General features: G+C 43.6%; 2 protein-coding genes and 1 long non-coding RNA gene across 11 annotated transcripts in view; 1 reads left to right on the top strand and 2 right to left on the bottom strand.

The window, feature by feature from the left end:
- The window catches only part of gcnt4b.2 (glucosaminyl (N-acetyl) transferase 4b, tandem duplicate 2), a 4,341-nt gene extending 3,401 nt beyond the window's left edge, over positions 1-940 (top strand). For both annotated transcript variants that reach the window (XM_017493142.3, XM_017493141.3), the window contains one exon: positions 1-940. This exon is cut by the window's left edge and continues 1,717 nt beyond it. The gene's annotated coding sequence lies outside the window, so the exon portion shown is untranslated.
- Positions 941-6,954: 6,014 nt separating this feature from the next.
- LOC108279150 (uncharacterized) lies at positions 6,955-7,799 on the bottom strand. Its single transcript, XR_001815467.3, has 2 exons — positions 7,750-7,799; positions 6,955-7,221 (listed from the first exon to the last, which is right to left on the bottom strand). It is a non-coding gene; the product is annotated as an uncharacterized LOC108279150 (long non-coding RNA).
- A 2,522-nt stretch (positions 7,800-10,321) lies between these two features.
- cdk5rap2 (CDK5 regulatory subunit associated protein 2) overlaps positions 10,322-12,593 on the bottom strand; it is a 41,916-nt gene continuing 39,644 nt past the window's right edge. For all 8 annotated transcript variants that reach the window (XM_053687849.1, XM_053687851.1, XM_053687857.1 and 5 more), the window contains one exon: positions 10,322-10,769. In XM_053687849.1, coding sequence (XP_053543824.1) covers positions 10,746-10,769 — 24 coding nt within the window. In that variant the 3' untranslated portion in view covers positions 10,322-10,745. The remainder of the gene's footprint in view (positions 10,770-12,593) is intronic.

The following is a 12,593-nucleotide window of genomic DNA, read 5'->3' as shown; positions in this document are numbered from 1 at the left end:
TGATGTGCCCGTGTGTTGTGTCGAATCCTGTACTGTTTATTTTCATCAGCTGAGATCGGTTAGCTCCACCAGTGTTCAGTTACTCTGTAGGGCGTGCACAGAAAAAGCGTACAGTAAAAGTTTGAGTCATGTGGGTGTAGTCCTCACTGAACGAGACAAAGTGGAATTTTCCCGCTGTTTACAGCGCAACGAATGGGCTGTTGTGGCATCAATCCCTAAACGAAATGCATGTGCATTGTGGTCCTCAGCATTGAAGTTAATTGAAGAGAAATGTAAATAAAATGTAAATGAAGTAGTGTGCTCTACTGGATGCACACTGGATTTATATTACGGGCAATAATGCAGTGAGATACCGAGGCTATACAGACAATATAGTGAACAGGGAAGCAATCTAGACACAGCAATAACTCCCAACAACGTAGAGCACCGACGGCGTCATCTCGGCGCCATAAATGATAACAGCTAAAATGTTATTCGGGCGATTACAATTTAAATCCATCTGAATGTCCCATATACACAGTGTGTATAAATTCAGTTTCAGCTTTCAGTCACGAAGAACTCACTGTTTTGGAGCTAATAAAGGACTGCTGCTTGAAAACATGAGCAGTTCTTGGCAGATTGTAAACTTTTGTGTGTGACTGTGCAGCTGTATGTGAATGTAAGTGACTGCGTAACTGTATGCGACCGTACGTGAGCTGTACGTGATTATGCACGAGCCGTTTTTTATACCAGTGTGGATTTTTCAGAGCTCTTTTTCTATGCTGTGGTCTTGGTTGTGGCCTTTTTCCTCAGCGTTTCTGTTCATAAACTGTTTTATGTGTTGTGACATATTTGGCATTGGCTTCCTGGCTTCGTATGACATTTTTCAGGGGCCTAATCATAGATTATAGGCCTGTAGAAACACTCGGTCATTGTTGGACATTATTCAGTACTACTTTTTTTTTTTTTTTAAAAAACCTAGTCATGTTTTTTGTTAATTAAAAAAAGAAAAAAATCTTATGTAAGGTAGGAGTAATTGCAATTTGTTAACCCTTGCGTGGCCTTGACGTTTCGCTCCTACCGGGGGTTATAACCGGGGACATAACTGAGGGTTTAAAACACTACAGACATCCAAATATCACAATTACACGGTATATCAGTACCGTGCATATATGCTCTATTCACTACATTACAAACGATAAACGATGAGAAAATTCGTAGCATAAATCATGTTCTCCTTCTAAAACGGTTTTCATCCATGGTCTTTTGATCATTACTGTGCTAAACCGTTACTCCGGATTTTTATCTCTTTCTTATATTTCACATTAGTATCGGCTACGGCAAAAAAAAAACAAAAGCCAGCTATAAATATACAGAAAACACAAAGTACATAAAAATGAAAAAATTCATTTATACATAAAAAAAAAAACATAAAATTTGAAACACATCCTTTTAAAAGAAACATTAGATAAACCAGAACAGTGTGTGCATTCATGACTACAGTAGACAGACGAGAATAATAAACAGGATCAAATGTACGCGTCTGTCTGCACAGCACTTGTTGCTGTTGGTACATGGACAAGGTTTATTGACCTTTTTTGGTAAACACTCCTTGCAACACTTCTGCTGTTTTGCGATCCGGCTATAATTTATGTCCAAAGATATTCACAGCTGTGAATCACACGCACACACACTGATAACAAAACTCACTCACACTTGTGTTTTAAGCACCGGAAGTGGTGGCTGTCTGAAAGGACGGCTACCGAAATCCGGTATCAAACTGGCCCCGGTGCTAAATGATGAAAGACCGTAGTGTCGATAAGCTCTGACGTTATCGGTTCTGCTTTCGGTTCTGGAGAAATTTAGAAAATCCATCCATCCATCCATCTTCTATACCGCGTAATCCTTTTCAGGGTCATGGGGGAACCTGGAGTCTATCCCAGGGAGCATGGGGGACAAGGCGGGGTACACCCTGGACAGGGTGCCAGTCCATCGCAGGGAACAATCACATACACACTCACACACCCGTTCACACACTACGGACACTTTAGACACGCCGATCAGACTACCGTGCGTGTCTTTGGACCGGCGGAGGAAACCGGAGTACCCGGAGGAAACCCCCGCAGCACGGGGAGAACACGCGAACTCCGCACACACAGGGTCACGGTGTGAATCGAACCCCCGACCCTGGAGGTGTGAGGAGAACGTGCTTACCGCTGTATTTATTTTCTTATAGTAATTTATTATTGCTAATAAACGTTATCGTGCGCATTTTATCTCACCAGCCATTTCTAATTTGCGATAACATTAAGACAATCGTCTGCATGTTCGTTATTCGCAATCTAGAAGTGAGATCTCTCATGAACGGTATTCGAGAAACATGCAACAGTGGGTGGGCACGCACGCACGCACGCACGCACGACACGAAAGTTCCCGCTTAATACACAGATGGTGGTGAGAGCAGTGTGGCAGATAACGCCCGTTGCCACAAGTGCAACAAGATTTTTGCGTGTAAGGGCAGAAACACAAACAATCTGTCGAAGCATCTTTCAAAACCGCCTTATGTGCAGACAGAGATATGCAACGGTTCTGGTGTCTGGTTCCCCACCTACATCAGACACCTACGCATGCTAGGCGCTAGCAGCATGTGTGTATGCTAACAGCACACACATTTAACAACAACAAAAAGTGACACAACATTTCAATTTTCCAGAAATAAGTAAGTAATAATTGCGAGAGAGAGAGAGAGAGAGAGAGAGAGAGGGGAAGAAAGAGAGAGAGCAGAAGAGAGAGAGAGAGAGTGAGAGAGAGAGAGAGAGAGAGAGGAAGAAAGAGAGCAGAAGAAAGAGAGCAGAAGAGAGAGAGAGTGTGAGAGAGAGGAAGAAAGAGAGAGAGCAGAAGAGAGAGAGAGAGAGAGAGAGAGAGAGAGGAAGAAAGAGAGAGCAGAAGAGAGAGAGAGTGAGAGAGACAGAGAGAGGAAGAAAGAGAGCAGAAGAAAGAGAGCAGAAGAGAGAGAGTGTGAGAGAGAGAGAGAGAGAGAGGAAGAAAGAGAGAGAGCAGAAGAGAGAGAGAGAGAGAGGAAGAAAGAGAGAGAGAGCAGAAGAGAGAGAGTGAGAGAGAGAGGAAGAAAGGGAGAGAGCAGAAGAGAGAGAGAGAAAGAGGAAGAAAGAGAGAGCAGAAGAGAGAGTGAGAGAGAGAGAGAGAGGAAGAAAGAGAGAGAGCAGAAGAGAGAGAGAGAGAGAGGAAGAAAGAGAGAGAGCAGAAGAGAGAGAGAGAGAGAGGAAGAAAGAGAGAGAGCAGAAGAGAGAGAGTGAGAGAGAGAGAGAGAGAGAGAGAGGAAGAAAGAGAGAGAGAGCAGAAGAGAGAGAGAGAGAGAGAGAGAGAGAGAGAGAGAGAGGAAGAAAGAGAGAGAGAGCAGAAGAGAGAGAGTGAGAGAGAGAGAGAGAGAGAGAGAGAGGAAGAAAGAGAGAGAGAGCAGAAGAGAGAGAGAGAGAGAGAGAGAGAGAGAGAGAGGAAGAAAGAGAGAGAGAGCAGAAGAGAGAGAGAGAGAGAGAGAGAGAGAGAGAGAGAGAGAGAGAGAGCAGAAGAGAGAGAGCGAGCGAGCGAGCATGTGTGATTGCAGTAATGAGACAGAAAAGCTGTTACTAGGCTCCAAAATGCTGTTTTGTTATTGGCGACGGAGGCTTGCGATGGGAGTGAATCCACACATCAGATTGTTATTTCAACAGGAAACACGGACATTCTGAATCCCTCGGTTTAGAGACTGACCTCAACTTCAGCCTTCTCGAAATAGCCCGAGATCATCGAGCAGACTCCCATTTTCGACATTCTCAGCAACTCAACATAAAAAGGAAACTCCTGGCTTTGCAGTTCTTTACACTGCACATGTCATGGCGGTGTAAGGGCGAGTCTTGACTTTACTGATACATCCTGAGTCATTTCATGACGACTTTCTTGGAAACAGCGGGCGTTCGGAAAAAGATACGGCATTTCTTACACTGGCGAGCCAGAATATACGCCCTCAGGCCTGGTCAGCTCCCAAAGCCAATCTTTCATGACTTAGACTTGGTCAGAGTACAGCACTGCGAAGTAAGAGAGGAGTTAGGTTCGGTATGCCAACGATATCAGAGATTCTTTTGCAAGCGATGTGAGGCTGAAATCCAGCATGTATGACTTTCAGCGTATAACAGTTCGTCTCTCAACCCGCGTATTTTGTGAGATTATATGATTCGACAGCACGACCTATGGCTCCATGTGTCGGTATGAATAACGATCCATAACTACTACACCCAGTCCTTCATGTTGAATAGGAAGTAGAACGGTCAGCATTTGACTACGATGACCCCATGAAGAAGGCGGACGACGCTGGAATGTTTAGCCACGCTCGTGGCATGTGGGACGTGTAGAAAGAAAGCTATTAAGCATTTGTATTTGCCGCACACTCACTCGCTACTCCTTACTGGAGTAACAGTGAATCTGTGTCTTTACCTTACAGTCCACATGTTCATGATTTCCGTTAACGTGTGGCTAAACTAAAAGGATTCATCTTCCTTACATGAGCAAAATGACGAATTTCTATGAACACTGACTGAGCAGTTTATTAGGAACATCTGCACACCTTCACATTCATGCAATTATCTGATCAGACAATCATGTTTATGTTTGATTATGTATGAAATATACGGGACGGCAGCTTCGGGTAACGTTCACATCAACCGTCAGAATGTGGGAAAAGTATGATCTCGGTGATTTCGTCCGTGGTATGATTGTCGGTGCCAAAAAAAACATCTGGCGAGCCGGAGCTCTGGGGGGAGGGATCGCCTTGTTTACGAGAGAGGTCGACGGAGAATGGGCAGATCGGTTCCAGCTGACAGAAGGGCTAGAGTAACTCATCCTTAATGTCCAATTGTGGTGAGCAGAAAAGCTGCTCAGAATGCCCGACGATGGATGGTTTACAACAGCAGAAGACCACGTCAGGTTCCACCGTCGTCAGCCAAGAACAGGCAGCTGAGGCTGGACAACACTGGACAGCTGAAGACTGGAAAAACGTGGTCCGATGCATCTCAGTTTCTGCTGAGGCACACAGATGGTAGGTTCAGATTTGGGCTCCGACGGCATGAATCCATGGACCCGACCTGCCTCGTGTCGACGCTCCAGGCTGGTGGAGGTAGCGTAATAGTGTGGGGAATGTTTTCTAGGCACACTTTGGGCCCGTTAATACCGTCGCCCGAATGCCACCGCCTATATGGAGTATTGTCGCTGATCACGTGCGTCCTTTCACGGTCACAATTTACCGTCTTCTAATGGATACGTCTAGCATGATAATACACCATGTCACAAAGCAGAGAGAGAGAGAGAGAGAGAGAGAGAGAGAGAGAGAGAGAGAGAGACAGAGAGATAGAGAGAGAGAGAGAGAGACGGAGTATGAAAGTACTCAGTATTTTATTCGTTCCTATGATCCCAATGATCTCCAACAAGCATACACCGTGCAGTCATAAGAGCTGGCTTTAGTACATTTAGGAAAATATGCAAATTAAGAGGATCATCATATTATCACCAATGTTCACCAGGCTGACGGGAACTAACGACCCGTTAGACAAACTTCCTTTTTCATTTCTAAGAATTGCGATTGTGGTGCGGTGTGACAACTCATCAAAAGTCACACAAGCACTGGATCATGAAATACAGGAAAAGGGGGGGTATCTCTTCCTGTATCTGGAGTACGAGTTAGAGGACATCCTGCTATTGTCCATATTTTGAAGCTCATTTGTGCAGCTCGGTACACCACTTTATGACCTCAGGATTTTAAATATATATATATATATATTTGGATGTGTGTGGAAGATCAGCAGCGTGTTCGGACGTGTTTATACTGAAGAGTTGTCGAACAAAAGCATATCGAAGCCATTTTCTCACGCATAATACTGCTTTCTGCGTCGTTTGTGCTCGGGTAAAGCGCACTACGCCTAACTTAATTCCCGCAAAGAAGAGTAAATTGTTTGTAAAACTAAAACAACAACAACAACAACAACAACAACAAAAAACCCCCACTAATTTTCCCTAACCTTCCCCAGGTTCACACTGGACGTGCTGTGCTTTACACTTCAGCACTAAACTCGATTTGTATTGCCATTTAGAGAGGGGATAATGTGTAGACATGGCCGGTAGCCTAACCGTTTTCACACAGTACGTGTCTGCGTTCGAGGCTTTGTTCAGTCGTGGTCATTACAAAAAAAAAAACCCAGTATAGCATTCGCTGTATAAGCTGGTTTGAAGGAGTGTGTTCTCACAGTTAGGTTTCTTGTACATCTGCAGTTCCTGTAAGCATTCATGGGTTCTGTGTGAGCTGAGGGTGTACCCCGCCTTGTGCCCGATGCGCCCTGGGATAGGCTCCAGCTTCCCCGTGACCCTGAAAAGAATAAAGCGCTATAGAAGAAGGAAGGACGGATGGACAGATCTCCACCCAAGTGGATTTGGTTTATTGCAGAATAGTTTCAAGCAGGATAACAATCGTGAATACAGTACTTAACGATGACGATGGCGTAGATCTCCACCGCGAAAATCTTAGCAAAGAACAAACAGTTTCACACACAGTATATGTACTATAATATCGCCAAGGCACATCGGATCCTTAACGTCAGAATCGCTGGTAGACTTAGCATCGAGTGAAATGTTGCTAATCTGCTAAGCATTTATTTAAGCATAAGTGTGTGTGTGTGTGTGGTTTTCAGTCACTGAGCAAAGGATGCTAGGCCACAATATCCTGTCGAGTCTACCTGCAGGCTTCACAACACCACAGTGACCTCCTTTAATCAGTCGTATGCCAGCATTTGTAGCATTTAAGAAAGCAAGATTTCCCAGCATTATATATATATATATATATATTATATATATGCAAGCATAAGCAGTACAGCATCTCTGTTCAGCATTTTAACTCTTTGTATTGATTCAGTTGACATGTATGTCAACGCTTGACCTAGATCATGTTCACGTGGGTCAGGAGGCGGGTTTTTCCACTCAGTAAGCAGACTTGTGTGTTGTTTGCTTCATTCACAGCAGTATTTTCCGATAAATACCAATCTATCTCGGTTACACAGTTAAGACGAAGGAAAAGTTTTACCTTCCAGCACGATGACGACCCGAAGAACAAATCCAAGAAAAAGGGACCCGCTTCAGATGACGATCCGTGTTTTGGAATGACCCAGACAGAGCCCGATCTAAATCCCCTTGCAATTTGGTCGACTTGGAGAGTTGCGCAAGGAAGAGTGCAGTGAAAAAAATACCAATATTATACTGTTTAATATGTGAAATGTTTGGCATGGTACATGCATTAAATCATAAACTATAGGACGATTTTTAAGATTGAGTAGCTAGCTAGATAAGCTACCTTGCTAATTTGTGATTAGCATGGCCTATTTCTTAACCATCCATTTTCTTCACGGCTTATCCTACAGGGTCACGGGGAAACCTGGAGCCTTTCCCAGGGCGCATCGGGCACGAGGCGGGGTACACCCTGGACGGGATGCCAATCCATCGCAGGGCACACTCACATACACATTCACACACTATGGACAATTTGGACACGCCAATCAGCCTACCATGCATGTCTTTCAACGGAGGGAGGAAACCCCCGCAGCACAGGGATTATTTCCTTACCAACCAAACATTAATGTTACCGAGTAAAACGATAATATAGCAAAGAAAACAACAACAGAGAGATATGATCGCACTTCCTTGTTAATGAACAGATGGAATTGGGTTTCACATTACCTGAAACACTTTTAATCACCCCCGCGGTTTCCTTCTCCAGCAGTGTTGGTAGGTCTTTCCATGGGAAAATAATTCATGCAAATTCTAGAATTCACCAGAACCCGTCCTGTGCTAGTTTGCATATCAAAACACATTACAGGAAGAAGGAAGATCTTATGAAATCTTTGGTCTGGCGCCACAAACGAAATATTCATGTACAGTCGGGTCCGGCATTTATGTCATTTCGCCTCTGCACCCCACCGCCGTGGATTTGAAATGAAGCAGTCGAGATGTGACTTAAGTGTAGACGTTCAGCTTTAATTCGAGGAGTTTAACAAAAAAAAAAATTCAAATAGCATTAACCGTTTAGAATCACAGCCTTTATTTATTTATTTATTTATTTAGAGAGTCTCTCAGTTTTCACAGGCTCAAAAGTGAGCGTACAAACAAACGATTATAAAAATAAGGATTATTTGCAATCAGTGACTGCCTAAAACCTGGAACCCACAGGCATCACCGAATGCCGAGTTTCCTCGAACCCTTGAGATGCTTTTCCAGGCCTTTACTGCAGCCGCCTTCAGTTGCTGCTGGTTTGTGGGTCTTCCTGTCTTCAGTAAAGTGAAAAGCGTGCTCAACTGGGTTGAGGTCAGGTGACTGACTCGGCCGTTTAAGAACACTCCATTTCTTCGCCTTGAGAAGCTCTTGCGTCGCTTTCTCTATATGTTTTGAGGCATTAATCGTCTGTACTGTGAAGCGCCGTGCCATCAGTTTTGCAGGAAGCGCAACTCTGTACGCTTCGGAATTCCTCCTGCTCCTTCTATCGGCAGTCACATCATCTATAAACACCAGTGACACAGTTCCACCGGCAGCCGTACACGCCCATGCCGTAACACTGCCTCCACCAGGTTTGATAGATGATGTGGTATGCTTTGCATCATGAGCTCTTCCTTTCCTTCTCCGTACTCTTCTCTTCCCATCATGCTGCTACAAATTAATCTTGGTTTCATCTGTCCAAAGAATACTTATCCAGAACTGCTCAGGGTTTAAAATGGGGTTGTTTTTTTTTTAAAGATATTTTATAGCAAAGTGTGATCTGGCCTTTTTGTTCTTGAGTGTTATGAATGATTTGCCTCTTGAAGTACATCATCTGAATTTACATTCGTGAAGGCGTCTCTCGATTGTAGCCTTCGACAAATTGTTGACAAAATGTACCAAATTGTTGATTTGGCCACTCCTAAATTTTCTGCTATCTCTCCGATAGGTCTGCGTTGTCGTCGTTTTTTTTTTTGTTGTTGTTGTTTTTTTCAGCCTAATGGTGGCCTCCTTCACTTGCATTGACACATTATTGAAAGTTGCACCTTGAAAGTTCTCACGAACGGCTACCGGATGCAAATTCAACACTCGGAGCCAACTCCAGACTTTGTGTCTCTGTCCAAATACTTATGGATTTAATACAGCCAAGAATAGAGTTTAAAACAAAGAACAAAGAAATGTGCGGGTGGGACAAGCGATGGGGGGTGAGTGATTGATCGGTGGCTTGGCAAGCGCAGCACGGGCTTTACACGTGATTCTAATCGAATCAAAACTGGAACTTCTTACAGAATTGTAGTTACTGTTTAAGCCGTTTTAAACGTGACTCGTCAGACCAGGCCATCTTCTTCCGTTACTCCCTGGTCCAGTTCCGATGCTCACGTGCCCATTGTGGGCGCTTTCAGCGATGGACAGCGGTCATCATGGACACACTGACTGGTTTGCAGCGATGCGGACCCATACACAGCGAGCTGGATACACTGCGTGTTCTGACACCTTTCTATCATCGTCAACATGAAGCTTTTCAGCAGTACGTGCTAGAGTAGCTCTTCTGTGGGATCGGACCAGACGGGCTAGCCTTCGCTCCCCACGTGCATCAGTAAGACTTGGGCGTCCTGTTGCTGGTCACCGATTGTCCTTCCTTGGACCACTTTTTGGTAGGGTGTTCCCTGTATACCGGGAACACCCCACAAGACCTGCTGTTTTAGAGAAGAAGTGACCTGACCCAGTGGTCTGGCCATCTCCAGTTACCTCCCAGCTCTGCAAAGCCAGTGGGTGGATTAGTCAAGCTAAATTGCATGGTCCCCCTGAGACGGACTGGTGTCCCACCCAGGATGTGTCCCTGCCTCGTCCCCATCGCTCCCAGAACCCGTTTTGAGAAAGTGATGAATGACGTAAGACTGCCTGTGTTTAGAGTAAACATGTTTGCCCTTCTCTTCTTAGTAGAGGAAATGTCTTAAAATGATTGTTTATGGAAACTACACAGTCTCACAGTCAATACAGATCTGCTCGGTAGAAACATGGCTGAAAAACCCTGGAGTATTTGTTTAATTCTTACCATATAGCTAATTACAGTTCCCATTATTCTAACTTTGGACTGAACTATCCTTGAATTTTAGGTTGAGCATATTCACACTTAACCTACAACTTAGCCTAAACATGTTTGTCAATCAATCATCATCAGTAACACCCACAGCTGCCCTTAAACCGTTTTATACTCTGTAGATTTCAGACATCCAGTTCTGAAACTCTTAATTTTCCAAATGAAAGGCTTGATACTGAATCAGTGCTGCGGTGGTTTTAATGGATCTGTACCACAACCGTTAGGCATTGTAGATGAACTACGGGTCACAGCTGTGCTTAACCGATTACTACAGTATAAAACATGACGGTACAGCAAACAGGCAGTGGACAAGAGCGAGTTCTATGAAAGGAGCCTTTAAAAAAAAAAAAAAAAAAGAAAAGAAAAAAGCATTAAATACAAAACTATTTACTAGAGATACGTCTCTGTAAAATGTGCAAATTCATTTGGTGTCTCCAAAACTGAATATGAGCACATCAGAATACTCTCACGAGGGGAAAACAAATCCCACATGAAAGGCATTGACTTTGAACTTCAGGGATGAGTCATGATTGACAGCTTAAGTGTCCTTTTAAAGGTAGGGTAGAGGAGGTGGGTTAGGGAGGGGCGTCTGCCTGCTGACTGGTCACTGGGCATTCAGTGGGATTTCCTGAAAGGCAAAATAAATAAGTAAGTAAGTAAGTAAATAAATAAATACAAACAATAAAAATCAAAATTAGTCATTAAATGCCGGAAAAGTAGCTTTTACATGATCGAGTAAATCCATGTATGTGTGCGTAACACTCAAGGAATACGGGTAAAAGTAAAGGTCAATAAAGGCTTCTCTCTGGCTTAAATGAGCTGATATTTTAGCAGTATGGATGGCAATTTCATGCACACACACACACACACACACACACGCGCATTTCAAAACACCGCAAAGAAAAGGGCACATGCTGGTTTTTTTTGGTTGTTTTTTTTTTGCATGTCATGCGAAATGTGAAAATGTGAAAATAAACACACAAAAACCTCCCAACATATACATCTTCATTAAAACTAACCTTCCATCTGTAGGCCTTTTATCCCAAAAACATACTTAGACTGTGACAGAGAGGTTACAGAACAGATACGGGGTGAGAGAAGAGAGAGAGATTAGTGTCACCATGCTAGATACTGTACATAATGAGGTGATTAGAGAGTGCAAGAGGTGCCTTTGCACCCCCCTGCTGTTGGGATTACACCATGCAGTCCCAAAGTGACCGCCATTTAATTACAAAGATACAAACTTCACACAGAGTTTCGACTCATCATCACGTCCCATATTACAAATCTTCTTCACAATGAGTCCATTCCAAGTAAAATATAAAAAAATAAAAATAAAAAAAAAGTAGGAGGGGTAAACGTGATTCAAACCGAAGTGCTGCATCCGTGAAAGCACCCTCGTGCCGAGTCAAATAATTGGCTGTTCATTTATTTTGAATGTGTCCTTCATGATCTCCGTTTAGGACATTTTCACACCTGGATCGTTTGGGGCGCTCGTTTCAGAACCCGGTGCGTTTCCTCCCTCGGCTCGACTCGTTTAGACACACGTGACCCTGACACTAGGATCGGCGACAAAACAAACCGCCTGAACGAGGTGATGTCGGTCCAACCGAATGCAAACTCTGAAGCGGTTCGCTTGTGGAGAGAAAGCACTCGGACCCGACGACCCGACCTGTAAAGTCATGCGTGATGGGAACTGCGTTACGTAAAACGCGTGCTTTTGTTTTGCTGATTACATCGTTTCCCTTACATAAAGGAACGGCTTCGGCTCGATGCTTTTGGGGAGCTGCTCAAAACCTGAAGGGTTTCCGTTGCTTACTGGTCACACACACACACACACACACACACACACACCATATCTAATTATTTGGTGTTGTCAGTACCCTCAGGAGCAACGTTATGCTATTTTATATTACGACCAGCATCAATTTGTATACAACATTTCTCAAAATCATGCTATAACAATGTTTATATGGCACTGTTGTGGATAAAAAATGTCATAAAATAAACATGAGGGAGACCTAGTATCCAGTGAAGGGGAGAAGAAGAAAAGACGGGCACCGAGACACACAGAAGTAGTGTGAGGCGGATATTGACTGATATTGAATTGGAATTACACGTTAAAGATCTTTAAGAGCAGTAGTAGTCAAAAAAGTCAAAAAGAGGTATACGAGCTGAGCAAGTAGACATAACACACACACACACACACACACACACACACACACACACACACGCTCGTACAGTCAAGGGCGGGCAAGTAGACATAACACACACACACACACACACACACACACACACACACACACACACACACACACACACACACACTCTCCCTCTCACACACATACTACAATAACTTTATAAGAATAATAAAAAGGAATATTAAGATATTTTAAGGGTAATATAATAATAATAATATATATACTCTTTATAAAAAGCAGAATAATAGGAT

This window comes from Ictalurus punctatus, chromosome 18 (assembly GCF_001660625.3).
Source record: "Ictalurus punctatus breed USDA103 chromosome 18, Coco_2.0, whole genome shotgun sequence".
NCBI classification, from domain to species: domain Eukaryota; kingdom Metazoa; phylum Chordata; class Actinopteri; order Siluriformes; family Ictaluridae; genus Ictalurus; species Ictalurus punctatus.
This window is presented reverse-complemented; position numbering and strand designations above follow the sequence as displayed.